At 44.4% G+C, this 23,154-nt stretch overlaps 1 protein-coding gene across 1 annotated transcript in view; it reads right to left on the reverse strand.

Annotated features, from left to right (window-relative positions):
* Positions 1-3,215: 3,215 nt before the first annotated feature.
* The window catches only part of GRIK5 (glutamate ionotropic receptor kainate type subunit 5), a 188,088-nt gene continuing 168,149 nt past the window's right edge, over positions 3,216-23,154 (reverse strand). The window contains exons 18-20 of the mRNA XM_075191084.1: positions 8,514-8,642; positions 4,446-4,567; positions 3,216-3,943 (exon numbers count right to left, since the gene is read on the reverse strand). Of these exons, the coding sequence (XP_075047185.1) occupies positions 3,488-3,943; positions 4,446-4,567; positions 8,514-8,642 (707 nt within the window). The 3' untranslated portion in view covers positions 3,216-3,487. The remainder of the gene's footprint in view (positions 3,944-4,445; positions 4,568-8,513; positions 8,643-23,154) is intronic.

Below are 23,154 nucleotides of genomic sequence, written 5' to 3' on the forward strand. Positions count from 1 at the left end.
GTGCCATTGATATGCCGCGCTGTGCCTGCAGGGTCCACCCGGAACATATCACTCTATGCTCTCCGCAAAGTAGTAGTGGACCTATATGTCTAGGCAGTGCCGGATTAACCCGAGGTCTAACTGGGCTATAGCCCAGGAGTCTCGGGCATCCAGGGGGCCCTTCAAAGTCCTCAACAGCATTATTGATCGGTCTGGGGGCGCCCCCAGCCTGATCAATGCTGCTGAGCACTGTCACTGTAGTCCTCCGTCCCCGGCGCTCAGTAATCTGCTTACTGAGGAGATCTCGCGAGTGAACTCTCGCGAGATCTCCTCAGTAAGGAGCTTACAGCGCGCCGGGGACGGAGGACTACAGTGACAGGTAAGCGCTTGGGGGGGGGCCCTCACGGGGTACGGGGGGGCGGCGGGTGGCTCACATTGGGGGCCTCACGGGGGAATGGAGGCGCCCTTAGCCCAGGGGCCTCCATTCCCTTAATCCGGCCCTGTGTGTAGGGAGGTGGAAAACTGTGGTGCACTGTCCACAAGCATAGTACACAGCCTGCCCTTCTAGCATCACCCTTTTCAATTAAATAATCATTAACGAGTAGCACTTCTGCCTCACAGCACTGGGGTTATGAGTTCAATTCCCGCATCATGACCTTATCTGTGTGGAGTTTGTAGGTTCTCCTCGCGTTTGCGTGGGTTTCCTCCGGGTGCTCCGGTTTCCTCCCACACTCCAAAAACATTAGGTTAATTGACTGCTATTAAAATGACCTTATTTTCTAATAGTCTGTGTGTGTCTGTTAGGGAATTTACTGTAAGCTCCAATGGGGCAGGGACTGATGTGAGTTGGAAATTGCTGTTCCTCCGCAAACACCACAAAGCCACCCAACACATCGGAAATTGAGGTGCGCGGCGGATCCCAAAGCTTGCACCCCGGAACGTTTTATACTTTGCCAATGACCTTACATAACACTGCATCCTTCTCAGGGTCACTTCCAATCACTGTATACTTCTGAGCTAGAACCATACTGACCCCTGGTATATTCAATGAATATATTTTTAATGTTTATATGCGCTCAGTGTGGGTCATTTTTGGAGTGTGGATTTTTTCAGGTCTGATTGAAAAAATACTTTTCATTAACAGCAGATTTTCTGTACTTAAAACTGGGTTTCAGATTGGAGCGATTGACAGTATTTTTTTATGCATTCACTTGCACACTTATTTCGGTTTGCAAAATGGTCACATGCGCGCAGTGGTGTTTTGGTACCCAGGACAAAGAGGTCAATCTCTGATTGTGCTTATGACAATATCATCACGCCCTGACTGCATAGTAATATTCCGTGGTCATCAATTTAACCCCATATGTGTCAAGACAGACAGAAATGCAATTCTGAGCCACAGACGGGCAATCTTCTATGGTAATATGAAGATTGAGTTCTGTGGCAGCCCCCAAGCTCCTGTGCACCCTAGACAGCTGCCTTCTCTGTCATGTGTCTTACCCTGCCCTGCGCTGGCTTCTCTTCTTAGAGGTCAATGATCTGCATATGAGTTTCCGTCTCTCCTCCGTTCTCCTGTCATAAGCAGGATAGAGGAGAAACAGATTTAACAACATTTGTGTGCACTATTCCTACCAAAATTCCTACATGCCAATATTCACAAAAAAGCTTCCAAAATCCTATCACACATGGTAAAACGTGGTCATGGAAAACATTCTTACAGTCATCTGCACTAATTTTGGCTGCAGTACGGGTCCTTTACGATCCCCCAAAATGTCCATGTGTGCAATACATTTCTAAATTCTACTAATTGTCCTAAAGGGGCTCACTTGTTCTGGTTTTCCCCCTGTGCCATTATTTGCAGGTCGGGCTGAAAATACGCATGGGGTAATGAGCAAATATGTTACTATAACACGTTACCATTTTTGGATCCCTGTATTTCATTTCAGCTTTTCATCTAAAGTAGTGCTCAGTTTAGCCCCTCCGCTCCGCCTCTGACCTCCGCCTCAATTCACCTCTCATTACCTCCTCCCATGCTTGACTCCCAGACTTCTGCTGTGCTGCCCCTAATCTTTGGAACTTACTACCTCCTCCTCACTCAACTCTCTAACCTTCAAATGCTCACTCAAAACTCAACTTTTCAAGCTCGTCTATCCTACCACTTCCTGACCACTATATCCATCTATATCCATCACCTCCTCTTCCTCGCCTGCCATCTCCATTTTCTCCCAGTTGGTCCTGTCGTCTCTCACCACCCCTCCCTCTAGAATGTAAGCTCTTGCGGGCAAGGTCCTCTCTACCTATTGTCCCATGTCTGTCTCCTGTCTCTCTCGTACGTCCAGTCACGTATTTTCTTGCACTCTGTGTGAGTCCCCATAACATTACTCACACTCATCTGTGCTACTTATATGTATTACCTCACCTATTTGTTACTTTCTTCTCTATCTGTCGCTACGGAATCTGTGGCACCTTATAAATAAATAAATAATAATAATTTATGCCGTAAATGAATTGCTCTTCCCCATATAAAGTGCAAAAACTGCTCCATTGAAAGTACGGGCTGAGGTCTGGATTCCAGCACCTCCGGGGACGTGTAATAAAAAAACAGCGACTATATTTTAGGAAAACAAATAGCTAAACCAGAAATGCTCCACCTTAACCTCTTGAATCTCATTTAAATATCCTTATTTTTGCAATGTGGGTGGATAATGAGGCAGGAAACCCTATCAGCTTCCATCCGACACCTTAACAGGACACAGATTTTATTAGAGGATCTCCAGACTGTTTTGCTTGGAGAAGGAACTGTTAAATGATGCAGAATCAAAGGTCCAGGGAGGGTGTGTGTGTGTGTGGGGGGGGGGGGGGGGGGGGGGGGGGTTGGGGGGGTTGGAGATGGTTATAGTTAAATTCTCCATGGAATTTAGCAGGTCCACTCACAGATACCTGGATATAAAAAAATGGACATATAGCAATACATATATATTGCTGAGACATATATCAGCAAACTATGCAAGTATCTAAACCAGGTTGTGCAATGTAGATATGTGTGGTTTATGAAGTTGGCAAAATCTCTGTGGCTGCTGGCTCCTTCTGGTAGGTATAGATCGCTCTCCGTACCGACCTGTAGTTACCAGGTTAATACATGTAGAATATAGACCCTGAGTTGCAACATTCTTTTTCTGTTTATCCCATTTACACACTCGGCGGACACCATGAGAGAACAGGGCAATAACAAACTGTAAAGGTGAAAACAGCACATGGACTGTTGTTAGGGGATAGTTTATTTTGCACGCACAGCGTACATTGTAAAAGACTGAGGCATCGCAGTGTTTCTGATGAATACAGAGGAGGCTTCATAAAGATCCCACCCCAAAACAGTGTTGGGAGGTAGCGGGGGAAAAGGACTGGTGTCCAAGGTTCAGCTTCCCCCCTTGTTCACTGCTTTTAATACCTCTTCTTCTCCTCTCATCACATTAGGTCCATACAAGTAGTCTCCATGCCACCTCCTGTTTCACTCAGGGGTGCTGGCATCTAGAGGGTCCGCCAGTCTCCGGTGATGAGAGAGGGGCGTGAGGTCCTCAGGAGGAGGAGGAGGTGGGGGTTTTGGCGACTGGGGTGGTCTGGGTAGTGGCGGGGGGCCTCGTAGAGTCTGTATCCTCCGACATTCCTGACAAATCCTGAAATGGGAGCACCCTCCGCGACCAGAGGAAGACGGTGGGTCCTCGTGGACCCGCTGGGAGCCAGGTGCAGGGGGAGGGTGAGGTGGCGCAGGAGGGTGCTGGTGGGTCTGGTAGAGGCGCCCATTGCAGAGGCGTGTTTCCCTGGTGGCACGAGGCGGTCGGCTGAGGGAGAGGAGAGTCCGGCCGTGCAGGTGGCGAGGCGGCCGGCGGCGGTGGCGAGAACGAGACGTCTTCTTGCAGGAAACAGCACTGCGCAGCTCACTCAGCATCTCCTGACATACTGATATCTGGACCACAGGAAAGAGAAGTTTAGATAAGATAAAGAGAGAGGGAAAATTATATATGCCATAGTAGAGGGAAAAAAAAACCCCAAGAGAACTAAAAAGAAAATCACACAAGGGAATAGAGAGAGGAATAAAGAGGAAATAAAACTTGTGTGGGTAGAAGAGAGCAGAGCGGAAAGACAAACAAGAGCGGCGGGGGACAAAAGAGTGGGTGAAAAATAGGGCCAACCCCTGGGGTACAATAAAATCGAATGCAAACTAGGGTACAAACAGAGCAGATCTGCAAAATAATAATATCCCCCCCCCCCTCCTCCGTGAGTGTTACCTGCAGTGAGAGGTGATGGAATTGATTCATGTTACAGAACCACAAAGACTACACGGTGCTACAATATCTAGAAATATATCTACAATACATTTACAGCAGTGACTTTCTGAGACAGGCAGGTACAATATACACTAAGGTGTATTATCGCGTCTTTGCCTTTTTATTAAGAACCCTCCTCACCTCTTCATTGTCCACCGAGCGTCGCGTTGACCACACGAACTCCATGATGGCCACGAACACGGCGATAATGAGACCACAGATCAGGACCACAAAGATACCACCAATGTTCTCCATTCCAAGCCCTGCAAGCACATACAGAGACAGTGAGGTTTTGGGCAGGTCTTTTTCCAAATCGGAAATCAGTTGTCATCAGCAGTTTAGCGATAAAGTGCCACGTTGCAGGGTGCTACAAGTAACATTCACAAAGATGTAGAGTGAGCCCAGGGCTAGAAAAGTCCTAGATGTTTATAAACTGTGTGAAAGGTATCAGATAGTGGTTCACAAAGGGGAAAACAGTTTCGTCGCTGGGTTTTGGATTCTGGAGATGTCTTCAAGTGACCATGCAAGCCAAGATTTGGCCTTACCTGTTGACCTGCTGATTAGGATCTGCTCACTCCCTCCATAACGGGTGTATTAGCTATGCATATTCTACCTCTTCTTCTGACTTGGTGAAAGGAGAGCTCATTGTCTCATAAAAAGACTGTGAGCTTTGAATCGTTTGTTGCAATCAAAATGTACAAGGGAATGCAAAATTTCATTACTCATGACTGCAGAGCCAGTCATCCCACAAAGGGATTTAGTAATAGACAATGACATACACTTGCTGCATCCAAATGATGCACTTTACAGCCACGCACCCAGCACAGACCTAATTTGGCCACAAGCATAACAGCCATATTGGGCAGAACAGTGGCAATGCTGCCAACTTACCAACTTGCTACAAGGCTCTCTCCCACTCTACTGCCCCCTATATCTCTATATCTCTAACCTCTTCTCTATTCACACTCCTGCCCGCTCCCTGCGCTCGGCCAATGATCGCCGCCTCTCCTCCACTCTGATCACCTCTTCCCACTCCAGAATCCAAGACTTTTCCCGTGCGGCCCCTCTTCACTGGAATGACTTCCCTCGTTCCATCCGCCTCTCTCCTACTCTGTGCTCCTTCAAACGTGCACTGAAAACTCACCTCTTCCTTAAAGCCTACCAACCATCTACTTAACCCCCTCATCTCCTCCACTCGCTCTCCCTTCTTTCCCGCTTGCCTCAACTGGCTCCCCTTGTGCCTGTTCTGTTTACTCTCCCTTAGGATGTAAGCTCACATGAGCAGGGCCTTCTCCCCTCCTGTCTCCTCACCTGTTCTTCTGCTCCTTGTTTATTGCATCAGCCTGCCTGGAGTTTCTGAAATATTGGTATTTTTGTTTATTGTTCTGTATTGTTTCACCCTGTATAGTCTACTGTTTGTACTGTGTATGGCGCTGTGTAAATCTTGTGGCGCCTAACAAATAAGTGATAATAATAATAATATGTCAGGTTATTGCATCTGTATCATATTAATGCTCCTGCTTACAGCAACGTAGAACGGAGCGAGGACACAAGGGGGCATTGTTGTTTAGGGAAGTGATCTCTGTATGTATTAATATCTCAGCCCTGCAGATCTGGCTTTCATTTATATTTTCTCTAACAATCATCAGTGATTGGAATGTTTTGCAATAATTCCTCATACATAAAATGTGCAATGTTTTTTCTATCTAGAATGCAACGTGATGCAAAACATATCAGTAATCATCTACATAGGGAAAGCTCCAAATTAGGGCTTATTTAATAACTCTGGACCTGATTCATTAAGGATCTTAACTTCAGAAACTTCTTATTTCAGTCTCCTGCACAAAACCATGTTACAATGCAAGGGGTGCAAATTAGGATTCTGTTTTGCCCATAAGTTAAATACTGTTTGTTTTTTCATGTAGCACACAAATACTTGATAGCTTATTTGTACACTGAAATTTAAAGTTGATATTTGTGTGCTACATGAAAAAACAGTCAGTATTTAACTTATGTGTAAAACAGAAAACTAGTTTGCACCCCTTGCATTGTAAAATGGTTTTGTCCAGGAGACGGAAATAAGAAATTTCTCAAGTTAAGATCCTTAATGAATCAGGCCCAATGTTATTACACAAACACTTATTAATTCAGCATTAGATCCTATGGTACTTAGCATTCAGGTCAAGGAACATGACCGTTTAAAATGTATAATACGTAATAGATGAACTCCTCAAACAGTTCTGACACAGGAACTTAAGTCAATCCAAGTTCTGGGGAGCCATTAGATCAGAGGCACATGGCAAATATCCTTTGTGCCGTGGCCTTTATCCAGCCCTGTACATTACCTTATTCTCTACCATCTGCACATCACGTTACTAAGCGTACGTCACTAAAATAACCCCTTTATACATGAAAGCCCAGCACAGAACAGACATCCTGTCTCTCTGTTTCTTTCTCGCTTTCATCAGGGAACCTTTCAACCAGACTGACCACCTGGTCCCATCTGTATCATGATGCACTCAGCAGAGCTCTCTGTGCAGCGTAACGCTGCAGGTCCTAGCAGCACACAGGCAAAGGCTACATGCAGCACAAACTGGGCACACAGGTGGCATGTAGAAGTCAGCGCTGGCACACAGCCTCAGAACATTATAGGTTATTATTTTACGTCCAAGAACAAAATGTGCAACGTGAGAAACAAACAAAAGCTGAACCTCCGAAGTTTAGGGAGACATCCCCAATTTTATTGCTAAATAGAAGAAAATGTTTTGGGGTACATCCCTGACCACCCTCAAACGTGGCGCGTTCTTGTAATTTGACAATGAAAATTGGGTGTTCTGAACTGTTTACTGCTGAGCTCCGGTGCATAATATAAAATATGACACTCAGGCACATGGTATAAATACGTTTCTTTGAACAGACTCCTAAAGTCTACCTCCGCCGGGCTATAAAGCAGTTCCCATTTACTACAGTCCCCTTTAGCTTGAGCCTTAGGGGTATATTTACTAAACTGCGGGTTTGAAAAAGTGGAGGTGTTGCCTATAGCAACCAATCACATTCTAGCTGTCATTTTGTAGAATGTACTAAATAAATGATAACTAGAATCTGATTGGTTGTTATAGGCAACATCTCCACTTTTTCAAACCCGCAGTTTAATAAATATACCCCCTTGGATTATTCTCATATTGTGCATGACTGTGTTGCTGCATCTCAAGGGTTTATTCTGCAATGTTATTGGAATAATCATGTGTATGGTGGATTGTGCTCTTGCACTAGAATAATGTGGTATTGTGCAACAAACGGCACAATTGTATGAAACTCAAACATAGTTCTTAAAAAGATATATGATTTAGCTGAACATAATAATGTTATTTTGTAAAATATGTCCAACTTAGAACCTTATGTAACGTCATTTGCAGTATATCCATTTTTCTACTAATAATTGCCATATGTTTAACATTTCTGGATATTTCACACTATCTACACGCGCGCAGATTTGGTCAGACAATTTATTTATTTATGACCAATTTGACGTCCGTGCCAATGTGGGTGGCCCCGTCCTAAACGACCAAAAAACCTGGCCTCATTGGATTTGATCCGGCAGGATGCAAAACCACCTGTATCGATTACCCACATTGGTTCAGTGGTCATCGCCCTACCAAAAAGTTACAGGGAAATTCCACTGCAATCCATCAGATCTGTGCAATCTTCTTTCCAAACTCTGCCAATTTTGCAGAACTTGCTTGTGCATCTGATTGGATAGCAACATGAAAGGTCAGATGAAGTGTAACTTTCAGCAAATCACATTTAGATTCTCCCTTCCCGCACTGTTATTGATCTACTAGTAAATGATATGTGATATGTGCATTGAGAGGTACTTGAGATAGATGAGGGACACAGCTGGGGGATATATTGCTCTGAATGCTGCGGGGAGGGGGAGAGGAGGACACATAATGTATGAAAGATGGAAGAGATGAAAGAGGCAGGTGTGAGATGAGTAAATCAGACGACAATGCTGGGTTACCGGAACGAGACGGGATGAAACTGACAGATGTTCCTTCAGAAACAGTCTCTTTAGTCCACTCTGAGACAATGAGGAAGAGAATATGTTATGAGAATGAAACACAATGAGAACAAGAAAGAAAGACACCAGAGAGAATGGACATTTTATAATAGACCAATCTTCATGCTATAGATCTGACGACCTCTGACCTTTGGCCCGATGGTCCTCCTCCTTGGGACACTTGCCACCTTCCCACCACTTGCGTTTCAGTATCTCTAAGCGATTGTTCTCTTGGAGCTGTAGGATCGCCAGAGAGATCTCATCTCTGTACGGAGATTCTAAGAGGGAAAACAGGGAGACAGATTCAGTTGTCCATTATTGGTTATGTAAAACAAATAGCATTTATCCTCTACACATAATATCCATGGAGCTTCTAACAATTAACAAGTACTGAGTTATAAAACCCTTTAGTAATGTAAGAAAGGCCTTAAGTCGTTACCAAGACTTCCACCCAAAAAACAATCACTAAAGTTTGTCTTTTATATTCCTTTGCATGTTAGTGTAATGACTCATATTTAATATATTGGGGGGGATTACTTTTTATTTAACGATAATCGGATACAATCAATAACGAACAGGTATATAAAGAAAATTGCGGTTAAACGGAATCCAAAATTTTATAACAAAGAACACAAACATAAGTTGCATATCTATATAGTAAAAAAGGGACACCAGAATAATTGGGACTGGGTTTTCTGAATAAGAACAAGCGGGTATCGAGATAGATTGTAAGGGGGAGATGGGAGAGCTAATGTGAAATATGTATTTGTGCAGGTTGACTTTGATAAAAGAGTCAAGGAGCCTAGACCTAATTAAAGGTATTGTCCTTGTCTTGGAGACGGTAGGTAACGTTCTCCATGCGTGCGATCAGCCAAACATAAGAAGTAAGGGAAGAAACACGGGGTGGCTCTCAACGTTTCCAGAATTTGGCTATAACCAATTTTGCCATGACAAGAACATGGGAGGCTAGCTTATCGGAGTGTTTGTCAGCATCTGCCAGAGGGTAACATAAAAGGAAAGACAACGGATTTTAAAGGACCTGACATGGGAAGATCGAAGCTATAAGGTCTCGGACCTTATCCCAGAAGAATGAGATTTTGGGACAAGTTCACCAGATATAGAGGAAGGTTGAGGGAAAAGATATTGAATACCATGCATAGATGGAACAATAACAATATTATATTATGAGAACAGATCGAATGCCCCCTTCCGCACTTTCCACCTGACCTCCCCTCCGAGAGATCCCAAAAAGCAGTAATTAAAAGTTGGCGTCTATGAAATATATTATACTATATACAGACATAAAGCAATACACTCACTCAACATAGCACGACTGCTTGCTATAATATATATATATATATATATATATATATATATATATATATATATATATATTATTATTATTATAATTTAAATATTTCAGTTCAATAAATATCAAGTTCAACTGCTCAGAATAGATGATAAGAACAGATATTGAGAATTGCCTACAATGACCCTATAAGAGAAGTGTTATTGTGAGGACAGGGGCAATGTCAGACTTATCTGTCCCTGTATAAATAGCATTCCCCTTAACACTGTCACTACACTATTGTGACTAGTTTGATTTGCACCTGACTTGTTATATGAAATACGTGAGGGACCGATGTGAGCTAGAGGAGAACACAAGGCCATTTGCTCTCCACTTTGGAAAATTAAGTTTGCAAGTAATAAAGATCTGCAGTATGTTAGTATATTAGCTATTCAAACAAGATGGGTAATTTAATGAGGATTGATCATGACTTCTAATGATTACTTTAAATGAGATTGCAGTGGAGAAGAAATGTGAAATATCTCGCCACACTTAAGCATTATTCTATCCACCTGCAACCAGGCCAGCGGTAATGATCAGCATGCTTCTGGTCAATCCCTGAAAGCAACGGCTTCCAAATCACAGCGGTGTCCCCTGATCTCATGGGATACGTAGACTGGAGTGTGTATTTACCTACAGAGCTAAATTCTCCATAACACAGCCAGTAACTATAATACAATAATGTAAAGCATACTTGCCCACTCTCCCAGGATGTCTGGGAGAGTCCTGAATTTTGGGGAGTCCTCCCGTACTCCAGACACAGTAAGCCACCCTCCCAGATCCCGCTTCTCTTTCTTGAGAAGTGGGTGGAGCCTTAATGACGCATTTTGCTGCCATTAAGGTCCTCATTGCTCCTTACCAACTAGGTGATGATGCAAATCATGTCTTGAAACCCCCTTGCACTTGCACCTCGGTTCTCCTCTCGGTGATCTTCCTAGGATCGGAGATCAGATACAGAATGTTAAATGAAAGGCGGTTCCGGACTGGAAAAATGGCAGAGCCATCCAATCAGAGGGCTCAGTCCATCTTACATAGTAATGTTGCACAAATGTGGTGTAGCCCACGACAGCCAATCCGATGTTTGCTTTCATTGTCTAACCTGTACTACAAAGCTATTTAGAATCTGATTGGTTGTTAGTTTACATCTGTGTTATTAAGTAAGTCCCAGTAGGTCCTACCTGTAGAGGATGGAACCAGGTTGAGCTGTGGGGCAGTAGGTGTGCCCACTGGCTAAATTATGATAAAAGCAGTTAACTGCGTGATTGACTTCACCAATCAATACCTTTCAACTGTTCTGTTACTTCCCGTTACAGCAGCTCCGGAGGGGCTTGTGGTGGTGCCTAATGGATTGAAATGAATCCAAAAGATACGTTGCCTCCTTCAAGTCCCAGCAGTCGCCACAATGGAGCACATATCTGTCGCCCCAAGATATAATTGCCCATCTGGAGCTGATTTCGGCATGGTGATCGGAGCTATACCCCCAAAGCAGATCTCACAGGAGTACATTGGATTGGAGATTTAAAGATTAAATGTCCCAACTCAGACTTAGTAGCACCAAGATGGATAGGGGGCACCCGCAACTTGACAGTGCAGAGAAAGGAGAAGAAGTTCCCCCTGCTGGTGAGAATAATGTAAAAATCTGTGAAAGCATCCAGGCTGATTCGCATGCAAGATATATGAGTCTACCTGGATTGGTCAAAAGAGCAAAGAGGGTTAACCCCTGCCAACCTATGTTCAAAAACTGTATAAAAAAGTGTGTACATTCTTGTATTCCATCTGTGTATCATCAATACCTCACATTGATGGGTGCCAGATATTTTAGAAGCTGAATTTGAGCAATAAACAGCACTCTCCCTATAAAATCCTTTATTATCTGCTGAAAACCTGTGACCTAAAGATAAGAGGTAACCCTCTAATCCGCTCCACGGCTGTTCTGTGTTGAACCCGTTGTCCTGAGTCAACACTCAGGCCGCCACCTAGCAGTCCTGATCTTAAGTGGTCAGGAGGTACCAGCCACAGTCACCAGCAAAGAGGTACTGAAGGAGCTTCACCCAGAAATAAGAGGTTCCGGGTGCTGGCAATGAGGTCTGGTGGTGGCAGCGACGACTCTCCTACAACTAGGGCACAGTTGGCACTTAAAGTCGGTGCGTGTCTGTGAGCCGAGTAACACCAGCAGGAGCGGTCAGTAACGGCAAGTTGCTTATGGTAAAAGGAACCCCAAGATGAATCGGTAAAACCACTAGTAGCAGTGAGCCACAGTGGTACAGCAATCCTAATAAGTCACAAGTCTAATCATTTTTTTAATCTATTTTATATATTCCAAGCATTCCCTTAAACACTGGCATTGTCTTTTCTGTTACTACATCCTAACAGTGACGAATTCCGCAAAAGCCAACTAAAGGATATCACACCGGACCTAAAGATAATGACAAATCTGTCTCACTATATAAAATAGTGAGTTCCGATACTGATTTCCTCACACCTTTATATAATGAAGCTGGCTGTGAATATTTTTTCCGGACTCACCCCCAAAAATCCCTTAATTAAGGATTGCAGTCTCCCTTCCACAGTTACTTTAGAGCTGTTGACTTAGACTCTCGGCACGCGATGCCAGCGACAACCACCTGCTTCTATTCTGCTGCGGACCTGGGTCTACTTTCCGCAGATTTCCCTGCACAAGCTATCTTAATTATTGTATTTGATGGGGACACCGATGCGCCATCAACCCAGATGGTCTAAAAGTTCCCAGTTTGAGTGGCCATCTGCCAGGAAGCAATTAAATGAAACAGTTTGAGAGAAAAGCATTAACTGGCGAGAGCCGTAGACAATAACACACTACCCCTCAGTAAGCAACATTACACAGAATAACATCTCTATGCCTGGTGAAAGTTTCCGGATTCCGGCCTCAGACAGTCCCTGATGGGGTGCTTACATACAAACAGGGAGTCAACGTGGGCTGGTATATAGGCTGGCATGCCGTATTGCCATGACTCCTACTGCCTTCATTGCGAAACAATCAAAATTTCATTCACTTACATTTCCAAACCACCACTTATCAATTTCCACTTAGACCACTGTAGACATGTGTGGAGTGTATGAGCCTTATTGGAATTGCTGCTGCTTCTTTAAGGGACCACTGGGTAGATTTTCTAAAACTTCTAAAAAAGGAAAAGTACAGGTGTTGCCCATACCAACCAATCAGATTCTAGCTATCATGTTCTAGAATGCACTAGATAAATGATAGCTACAATCTAATTGGTTGTCATGAGCAACACTTCCAACACTTCCACTTTTCCTTTTTAGAAGTCTCAGCAGATCTACCCCAGGTGTTTTCCACTTAATTGGGTAAGTCATGTCGAGATAAGCGATGTTGTAGTCAAATTTTCTAGCACTAAAAAATTCAATCAGCTCATCTAGACTGCGCATTTTAGCGTCTTCCGTCCTTCTTTTCTTTTTTAATACAATAGGCAGGTTTTGTTTTATTCAGTTATAAGTCTGAATCATAGCCTTATGATTGATCCATATATTTTGGAAGAAGACTATGTGAGTCCAATAAATGGAATTAGATTAATTATGTCACTAGTTAATAAAAACATCTTGGGGTAAATGTATCAAGCTGAGAGTTTTCCGGCGAGTTTGAAAAACCAATTAGATTCTATTCAATTCATTTATTTAGAACATTCTACAAAATGACAGCTAGAATCTGATTGGTTGCTATAGGCAACATCTCCACTTTTCAAACCCGCCAGAAAACTCTCAGCTTGATACATTTACCCCCTTAACTCCATATTCACATACAAATGAAACCATTTACAACCAAAACAGCAACAGCCCTTGTTAAACTGACATTTAAGTATAGTGCTATGTAGACTAGTCTAAACAATGTCCAATAATTATTAACTACTCTAAGTCCTGATTACTAGTGTTGCATGCTAGAACATGTGTTTGCAATCAGGAGAAACTGTAAAAGAAGATCCTAATTAATGTTTTTCATGGAAAAAAATGTTTTTTTTTTTTTTTTCGTTTGTAACTCTTTTGTCATTAATTGCAATGTTATCAACAGGTCACATTAATTAAATTATTTTTTTTGATGAATTGAGCCCAAGTTGTTTATCATTATTGTGAATTTTGCTATAAAAGAGCCATTTGCAACACAAAATGTAAAGACACATCTAACGCCATTTTCTGTGAATGTCCAGTCCGTGTGGAGTTAAGGCAGGATCGATAGACAGAATAACAATATATATGTATAACTGGGGACATTTATGAAAACTGTCCTAAGGTTTCCGACGACGCAATATAAAAATACTGGTAGGTTAATTTCATAGTTGCCGACTCTCCCGGAAAGCCCGGGAGACTTCTGGGAGTGCAGATCAACCTTCCACATCCTGCCAACTTCGCTAGTGAAATACGTTGGGGCGGGGCTTAGTGACGCGATTCACAGCGAATCACATCATCATGACCCCCACCTCCTGCTGTAATAGGCTGAAAATGGCGATGTTTTACTGAGGGGCGGGCCATAATGAAGCCATTCCCGTGCCCACGCCCCCAGGACACGACAGCGAGAGCCAGAAGTTAACAAGTATGGTTTGGAGGGAGATATAGGGGCATATTTAACAAATCACGGTAGTGCACTATTGTGCACTTACCGTGGAATTAAAGTCCCGATGTGCCCTCCGCAAATTTATTAAAGGTGCATCGCAGCAGATATCATGGATATCTGCTGCTTTGCACTCCTGATCGTTTTTGCGAGCAGTCACCATTCAACAGAATGGTGACTGCTCTGGCCGCAATCTAACAAGTCCCGATTTTTTTTTTTTTTTCGGGAACTTGTCTTGATAATGTACGCCAGCTGAAGCTGGCGTACATCATCCGAATTGAAGAAATCCACTGCTGTCAGCTCTGCTCCGAAGAGCAGAGCTGGACAGCGCATGTGTGGAGGGATCACATGATCCCTCCCTGTCACTCAGCGCGCTCTCTCTGCAACGATAGTTGCAGAGACAGAGTGGGGACTTTGTGCGCATGTGCAGTGCACATGCGCAATTGAAGGAAGAAGAGGAACGAAGAGGAGATCCCGAGACAGCGCGTCCGAAGAGGGGGGTAAGTGTGATTTTTTTCTATCACAGAAACAGCAGTTTTTCGGAACTGCTGTTTCTGTGTTCCCTTTTTAATAAATGTGAGAAATAGTTCAATCCTTATCCTTGCGATAAGGATTGATAACTATTTCTCACTTTTACCGATTAATGATAAATGTGCCCCATAGGAATAACAGGGGTATGACAAGTTTTCGGGGAGAAAATAATATTTATTAACATTTATATAGCACCAACATACCTACCAGCGCAGCTATTGCGGGGAAACACAGTAACAAACAAGGCTGGATAGTAAAAACAGATACAAAGGTACAAGGACACTGCTTGCAACAACCAGCCTTAAAAGACAAATCACATTTAAATGCACGATACAGAACAAGCATCTCTCATCTGTCGGCTACTGACTGCCTCACACAACTGGGACTGCGCTCAGTATGTTGTAGCAAGTCTCTACTCCTGATACAGACGTCAGCAGGATCAGCTGGAAGCTCTGTGTGAGTCCACTGCTAACAAATAGGATGGACTTAGACTGACAGAGACAGCTCCACTAGAGGGAGCCCGAGCTCTGCACACAGGCCGGTGGTACATTGCAGCAACTGGCACACGTCGCCCCTTCCTTGTCTGTTACAAGGGTGCTGATTAGAATGAAGAGCCTGGCAAGCGAAAAGGAATAACAATAGACTCCCAGGTCACACGTCAACAGGAAAAGTTGGTGCAGTTAACGCAAATAATTAGAGTAGAAGGATCAACCGTGCAGAGGAGACAGCGAGGTGTTCATGCACAGGGTATTATGCATCAATAAGATGCGCTGCACATCGCAGTGATGTATATTTATGCACCGCTTGAATGCATAATGCTGGGGCTACTCTGGGAGCACAGTGTGAGTCCAGGTGCACAGTGTGAGTCCAGGTGCACAGTGTGGTTATGCAGTGTCACGGTGCACAGTGTGAGTCCAGGTGCACAGTGTGAGTCCAGGTGCACAGTGTGGTTATGCAGTGTCACCGTGCACAGTGTGAGTCCAGGTGCACAGTGTGAGTCCAGGTGCACAGTGTGGTTATGCAGTGTCACAGTGCACAGTGTGAGTCCAGGTGCACAGTGTGGTTATGCAGTGTCACGGTGCACAGTGTGAGTCCAGGTGCACAGTGTGGTTATGCAGTGTCACAGTGCACAGTGTGAGTCCAGGTGCACAGTGTGAGTCCAGGTGCACAGTGTGGTTATGCAGTGTCACGGTGCACAGTGTGAGTCCAGGTGCACAGTGTGAGTCCAGGTGCACAGTGTGGTTATACAGTGTCACAGTGCACAGTGTGAGTCCAGGTGCACAGTGTGGTTATGCAGTGTCACGGTGCACAGTGTGGTTATGCAGTGTCACGGTGCACAGTGTGGTTATGCAGTGTCACGGTGCACAGTGTGAGTCCAGGTGCACATGTCATCGTGCACAGTGTGAGTCCAGGTGCACAGTGTGGTTATGCAGTGTCACCGTGCACAGTGTGAGTCCAGGTGCACAGTGTGAGTCCAGGTGCACAGTGTGGTTATGCAGTGTCACCGTGCACAGTGTGAGTCTAGGTGCACAGTGTGGTTATGCAGTGTCACGGTGCACAGTGTGAGTCTAGGTGCACAGTGTGGTTATGCAGTGTCACGGTGCACAGTGTGAGTTCAGGTGCACAGTGTGGTTATGCAGTGTCCAGGTGCACAGTGTGAGTCCAGGTGCACAGTGTGAGTCCAGGTGCACAGTGTGGTTATGCAGTGTCACGGTGCACAGTGTGAGTCTAGGTGCACAGTGTGGTTATGCAGTGTCACGGTGCACAGTGTGAGTTCAGGTGCACAGTGTGGTTATGCAGTGTCACGGTGCACAGTGTGAGTCCAGGTGCACAGTGTGGTTATGCAGTGTCACCGTGCACAGTGTGAGTCCAGGTGCACAGTGTGGTTATGCAGTGTCACGGTGCAGTGTGAGTTCAGGTGCACAGTGTGGTTATGCAGTGTCACGGTGCACAGTGTGAGTCCAGGTGCACAGTGTGAGTCCAGGTGCACAGTGTGGTTATGCAGTGTCACGGTGCACAGTGTGAGTCTAGGTGCACAGTGTGGTTATGCAGTGTCACGGTGCACAGTGTGAGTTCAGGTGGACAGTGTGGTTATGCAGTGTCACGGTGCACAGTGTGAGTCCAGGTGCACAGTGTGGTTATGCAGTGTCACGGTGCACAGTGTGAGTCCAGGTGCACAGTGTGGTTATGCAGTGTCACGGTGCACAGTGTGAGTCTAGGTGCACAGTGTGGTTATGCAGTGTCACCGTGCACAGTGTGAGTCCAGGTGCACAGTGTGGTTATGCAGTGTCACGGTGCACAGTGTGAGTCTAGGTGCACAGTGTGGTTATGCAGTGTCACCGTGCACAGTGTGAGTCCAGGTGCACAGTGTGGTTATGCAGTGTCATGGTGCACAGTGTGAGTCTAGGTGCACAGTGTGGTTATGCAGTGTCACGGTGCACAGTGTGAGTCTAGGTGCACAGTGTGGTTATGCAGTGTCACGGTGCACAGTGTGAGTCCAGGTGCACAGTGTGGTTATGCAGTGTCACGGTGCACAGTGTGAGTCCAGGTGCACAGTGTGGTTATGCAGTGTCACGGTGCACAGTGTGAGTCTAGGTGCACAGTGTGGTTATGCAGTGTCACCGTGCACAGTGTGAGTCCAGGTGCACAGTGTGGTTATGCAGTGTCACGGTGCACAGTGTGAGTCTAGGTGCACAGTGTGGTTATGCAGTGTCACGGTGCACAGTGTGAGTCTAGGTGCACAGTGTGGTTATGCAGTGTCACGGTGCACAGTGTGAGTTCAGGTGCACAGTGTGATTATGCAGTGTCCAGGTGCACAGTGTGGTTATGCAGTGTCCAGGTGCACAGTGTGAGTCCAGGTGCACAGTGTGAGTCCAGGTGCACAGTGTGGTTATGCAGTGTCACGGTGCACAGTGTGAGTCTAGGTGCACAGTGTGGTTATGCAGTGTCACGGTGCACAGTGTGAGTCTAGGTGCACAGTGTGGTTATGCAGTGTCACGGTGCACAGTGTGAGTCCAGGTGCACAGTGTGGTTATGCAGTGTCACGGTGCACAATGTGAGTCCAGGTGCACAGTGTGAGTCTAGGTGCACAGTGTGGTTATGCAGTGTCACGGTGCACAGTGTGAGTCCAGGTGCACAGTGTGGTTATGCAGTGTCACCGTGCACAGTGTGAGTCCAGGTGCACAGTGTGGTTATGCAGTGTCACCGTGCACAGTGTGATTATGCAGTGTCACCGTGCACAGTGTGAGTCCAGGTGCACAGTGTGAGTCCAGGTGCACAGTGTGGTTATGCAGTGTCACAGTGCACAGTGTGAGTCCAGGTGCACAGTGTGGTTATGCAGTGTCACCGTGCACAGTGTGAATCCAGGTGCACAGTGTGGTTATGCAGTGTCAGAGTGCACAGTGTGAGTCCAGGTGGACAGTGTGGTTATGCAGTGTCCAGGTGCACAGTGTGAGTCCAGGTGCACAGTGTGAGTCCAGGTGCACAGTGTGGTTATGCAGTGTCACGGTGCACAGTGTGAGTCTAGGTGCACAGTGTGGTTATGCAGTGTCACGGTGCACAGTGTGAGTCTAGGTGCACAGTGTGGTTATGCAGTGTCACGGTGCACAGTGTGAGTCCAGGTGCACAGTGTGGTTATGCAGTGTCACGGTGCACAGTGTGAGTCTAGGTGCACAGTGTGGTTATGCAGTGTCACGGTGCACAGTGTGAGTCTAGGTGCACAGTGTGGTTATGCAGTGTCACGGTGCACAGTGTGAGTCCAGGTGCACAGTGTGGTTATGCAGTGTCACGGTGCACAATGTGAGTCCAGGTGCACAGTGTGAGTCTAGGTGCACAGTGTGGTTATGCAGTGTCACGGTGCACAGTGTGAGTCCAGGTGCACAGTGTGGTTATGCAGTGTCACCGTGCACAGTGTGAGTCCAGGTGCACAGTGTGGTTATGCAGTGTCACCGTGCACAGTGTGATTATGCAGTGTCACCGTGCACAGTGTGAGTCCAGGTGCACAGTGTGAGTCCAGGTGCACAGTGTGGTTATGCAGTGTCACAGTGCACAGTGTGAGTCCAGGTGCACAGTGTGGTTATGCAGTGTCACCGTGCACAGTGTGAATCCAGGTGCACAGTGTGGTTATGCAGTGTCAGAGTGCACAGTGTGAGTCCAGGTGGACAGTGTGGTTATGCAGTGTCACGGTGCACAGTGTGAGTCCAGGTGCACAGTGTGAGTCCAGGTGGACAGTGTGGTTATGCAGTGTCACGGTGCACAGTGTGAGTCCAGGTGCACAGTGTGGTTATGCAGTGTCATCGTGCACAGTGTGAGTCCAGGTGCACAGTGTGGTTATGCAGTGTCACGGTGCACAGTGTGAGTCCAGGTGCACAGTGTGAGTCCAGGTGCACAGTGTGGTTATGCAGTGTCACGGTGCACAGTGTGAGTCCAGGTGCACAATGTGGTTATGCAGTGTCACGGTGCACAGTGTGAGTCCAGGTGCACAGTGTGGGCATGCAGTGTCACCGTGCACAGTGTGAGTCCAGGTGCACAGTGTGATATTGCAGTGTTACGGTGCATTGTGGGAGTGCAGCATTTCTGAAAGGAGATGCGATGCAAGTTGACTTATTATGTGTGGGCTGTTGGCAGTGTGATCACTGACAAGATGCAATGTGATTTTAGATGCATCACATCAGTGTAGTGTTTCTGCAATATAAGAATGAGCACAGTGTGTAACATGGGTTGGGGCTGATTTCAGAACTTCTGGTGCTCCCCCAGCACATTAGGAATAAAGCCCCCTCCCCCTTCTCTCCCCCAACACCAAGTGCAGTAGTCAACTCCTGCGGGTTAATGCAAATTGTGACTAGACCAGACAGATGTACATCAAAATTAGAGAGAACGTCTCAGCCATAATTTAGACACTAACCCTGGGGAGTTGCTTGATTTAAGCTATTGACATCGCAGATGTATTCAGTGCTTCAAAGCGATAAACCGTTTAACTATCGATACGCCACAGCATACAGCCTCTGTCTTATGCAAAGACTTCCCTCACTTTGAATCTTTCCTTTCCTCCCACACTGATCTATGTCAGGAAACCAGTATGTAGAAATATTTGATGAGAGTGGGCATGGGATACACGTATATAGGTCTAGTCTACATACACATTAATATGTCTAGTCTACATACACGTATATAGGTCTAGTCTACATACACGTATATAGGTCTAGTCTACATACACGTATATATAGATCTAGTCTACATACACGTATATAGGTCTAGTCTACATACACGTATATAGGTCTAGTCTACATACACGTATATAGGTCTAGTCTACATACACGTATATATAGATCTAGTCTACATACACGTATATATGTATAGTCTACATACACGTATATATGTCTAGTCTACATACACGTATATAGGTCTAGTCTACATACACGTATATATAGATCTAGTCTACATACACGTATATATAGATCTAGTCTACATACACGTATATATGTATAGTCTACATACACGTATATATGTATAGTCTACATACACATATATAGGTCTAGTCTACATACATGTATATGGGCAGGTACTAATGTTGGCAGATACAACTCCCCCAAATGTCAGGCACTTTTAATTATGTTTCATTTTCACAGCTATTTCAAACCAAAACAATGGACAAATTAAAGACAACATAGAAAAAAAAAAGCATAAAGTCAAGTAATAATAAAAGAAAGAAAGGTTACAGTGACAATAAAACATCTTCAGCCCTTGGGAATTTTTAACATTTCATTTTTTATATCATGGATTCCAAAGGGATTTATTCAATCAAATACAGATAAACAGCACTTAAGGGCTTTTTATTAGTGAAGTATAAATGACAAATATAAAAGACAATAACTGATTACATAAGTACTCAGTAGTATTAGGTGCGGTTACCGCTGTGAGTCTGTTTGGGGAATGTTCACCTATTCAGTATTGCTCAAGGTTCGTGTGGATGAACATCAAATTATTACAGAGTCTCAAACGGACGGGCGCTGTCAGTGTCACTAACATGCGTTGTTTCTTTTGTATTTTAAGTCACGCCAATGTGGTTTTTCCGCCAATGTATGCTTGGGTCATTGTCCGGCTAGAATAAAAAATATTCCACGTTTTAAGTCTCTTGAGGACAGCAGCAAGTTTTTCTCCAAGATTTGTTTAGATATTTTTACCATCATTTTAGGCAAGTTTTTCAGTCCCTTAGTCACAGATGCATCTCCAAGACATTGTGCTCCCACTGCTATACATCTCAGAGGTTGATTTGTTTTGAATCTTCTTTGGTCTTCATGATGAAGCTCTTGTTTGAAAATGCACTAACCCACCGAGGGACATTTCACATTTTAGTTATTTTGAAATCAATTGAAACACTTTACTTGTACACAAGTGGACTCCAATCAATTCCTCCCATGAATACTTATGTAATCAATTATTGTCTGTTTTTTTATTTGTAATTAGGAAAAGTTTTAATGTTGTTGTTTTTCTTTACTTGACATTACAGAGCCTTTTGTGTTGATCGGTATTCCCGAATAAGAGAAATAAATTTTTATTCCATGATGTAAGAAAATAAAATGTGGAAATGCCAAGGGAGCAAATCATTTTTACAGCCATTGTTACTGCCAAGAACTGATCCAACAGTCAAGTAATCAAAGGCTCAATCCAACCTCTCACATTAGAGAATATTAGTAATAATCAGGGGTAGAATTATCAAACATTCTAAAAAGGAAAAGTAGAAGTGTTGCCCATAGCAACCAATCAGATTCTACCTATCACTCTCTAGAATGTAGTAGAAACTGATAGCTAGAATCTGATTGGTTGCTATGGGCAACACCTCAAATCTTTCTTATTGAAATATTTTACCAGTATCCCTCTCTCCTAGCCAGAGTCCTGAGGACTGATACACGCAGCAATTTTTCCCGGGGCAAATCAGTTTAGTTGGCCACTTGAAAACAGAATGACACACATTTGGGGAGTCTTTAGATTTTGATGAGGAGAAGGAAAGAACTTAACTCTTCTTATCAGTTGACAGCGGGTACAAAGGCCAGGGGTGCCCCTATAATAAAATACACTGAGGCTGGTGTATCAGGCAACAGATTTTGGTCGGGGCAGTACAATTTAGAGAATTAATTTAAAAATGTAAATTGTCTTGCTGTAAAAGTCTAAAAGGTTGATTTTTGCAAACTTTCTAAAAAGGTAAAGTGGAAGTGTTGCCCATAGCAACCAATTAGATTCTAGCTATCATATTCTAGATCGTACTTCATAAGAGATAGCTAGAATCTGCTTGTTTGCTCTTGGTTAATTTTCAGTTTTAGAAGGTTTGGGAAATCTACCCCTAAAAGAGTGGTTTCTACCTTATTTGTAGGACTATTTAATGACATTATTTGTATATAAAAATGTAGACTGATATAAAACAAATGTTCATGATAGATTGTGTGTGGGATGAGAAGAGTGCTAGCTCAGGTGCCACGTAAGGTGGCAGAATGACTAGTCCCATGCCTGACAGTGGTGTTACACTTAAGGTTTCGGACCGATTTCTAGACCTGACTCACACTGAAAGATCAATTGTACACTATTTATATAAAAAATAATACAGTGTGTGTGTATATATATATATATATATATATATATATAGTGACAGAAACACTGCTGGAAAGGTGGCAAATAGCAGGGATACATATGGCATTCTGTCTTATATGCTTTTAAACCCCGGGGATATTGCTTAGTGATGGGGAGGAGCTTCCCTAGAGTGTGATCAATTTTAGGAAAAAGCTTGTAAGGGTCCCTGGGGTGGGAATGGAGAGAGAAGGGTGGGCTCCATTTACAAGGACGGGTCTGGGTCTTCTGTTCTGCCAGTCTGACAGCAGACTAACGGTTGCACCTGCGAGAGGTGTTTAAAAAGTTGGCAGATCAATCTTAGTTTCTCTCAGACCTGGGGAGGAGGTTGGACGCCTCCTGAGAGACTCTGCAAATGGTGAGCAATTACTTCTATATCTGGTATGCGTGAGGGACACAAGGTCCTTCACAGGAGAGAGGGTGTTTCTGTGTGTTTAGTTAGTTCCAGACAAGCAAGGTGTTTATTTGGACATTTTCTTTGTTTCTTCTGCTGAATAAAAAAATGTCTGAAGCCATTTGTACCAAAACCTTGGACTTGTGTGACTTCTCTGCTGCTGTACACTACCATATACCCTAGGAGATGGCACCTGCTCCCCTAACCGGGGTACAATATCTATATACAACTTCATTTATAATTAGTATGGTTGATACGGGTAACATAGTACTCGAAGTTGCGCCACTGCACCCACAC

Source organism: Mixophyes fleayi, chromosome 11, assembly GCF_038048845.1.
Source record: "Mixophyes fleayi isolate aMixFle1 chromosome 11, aMixFle1.hap1, whole genome shotgun sequence".
Lineage (NCBI taxonomy): Eukaryota > Metazoa > Chordata > Amphibia > Anura > Limnodynastidae > Mixophyes > Mixophyes fleayi.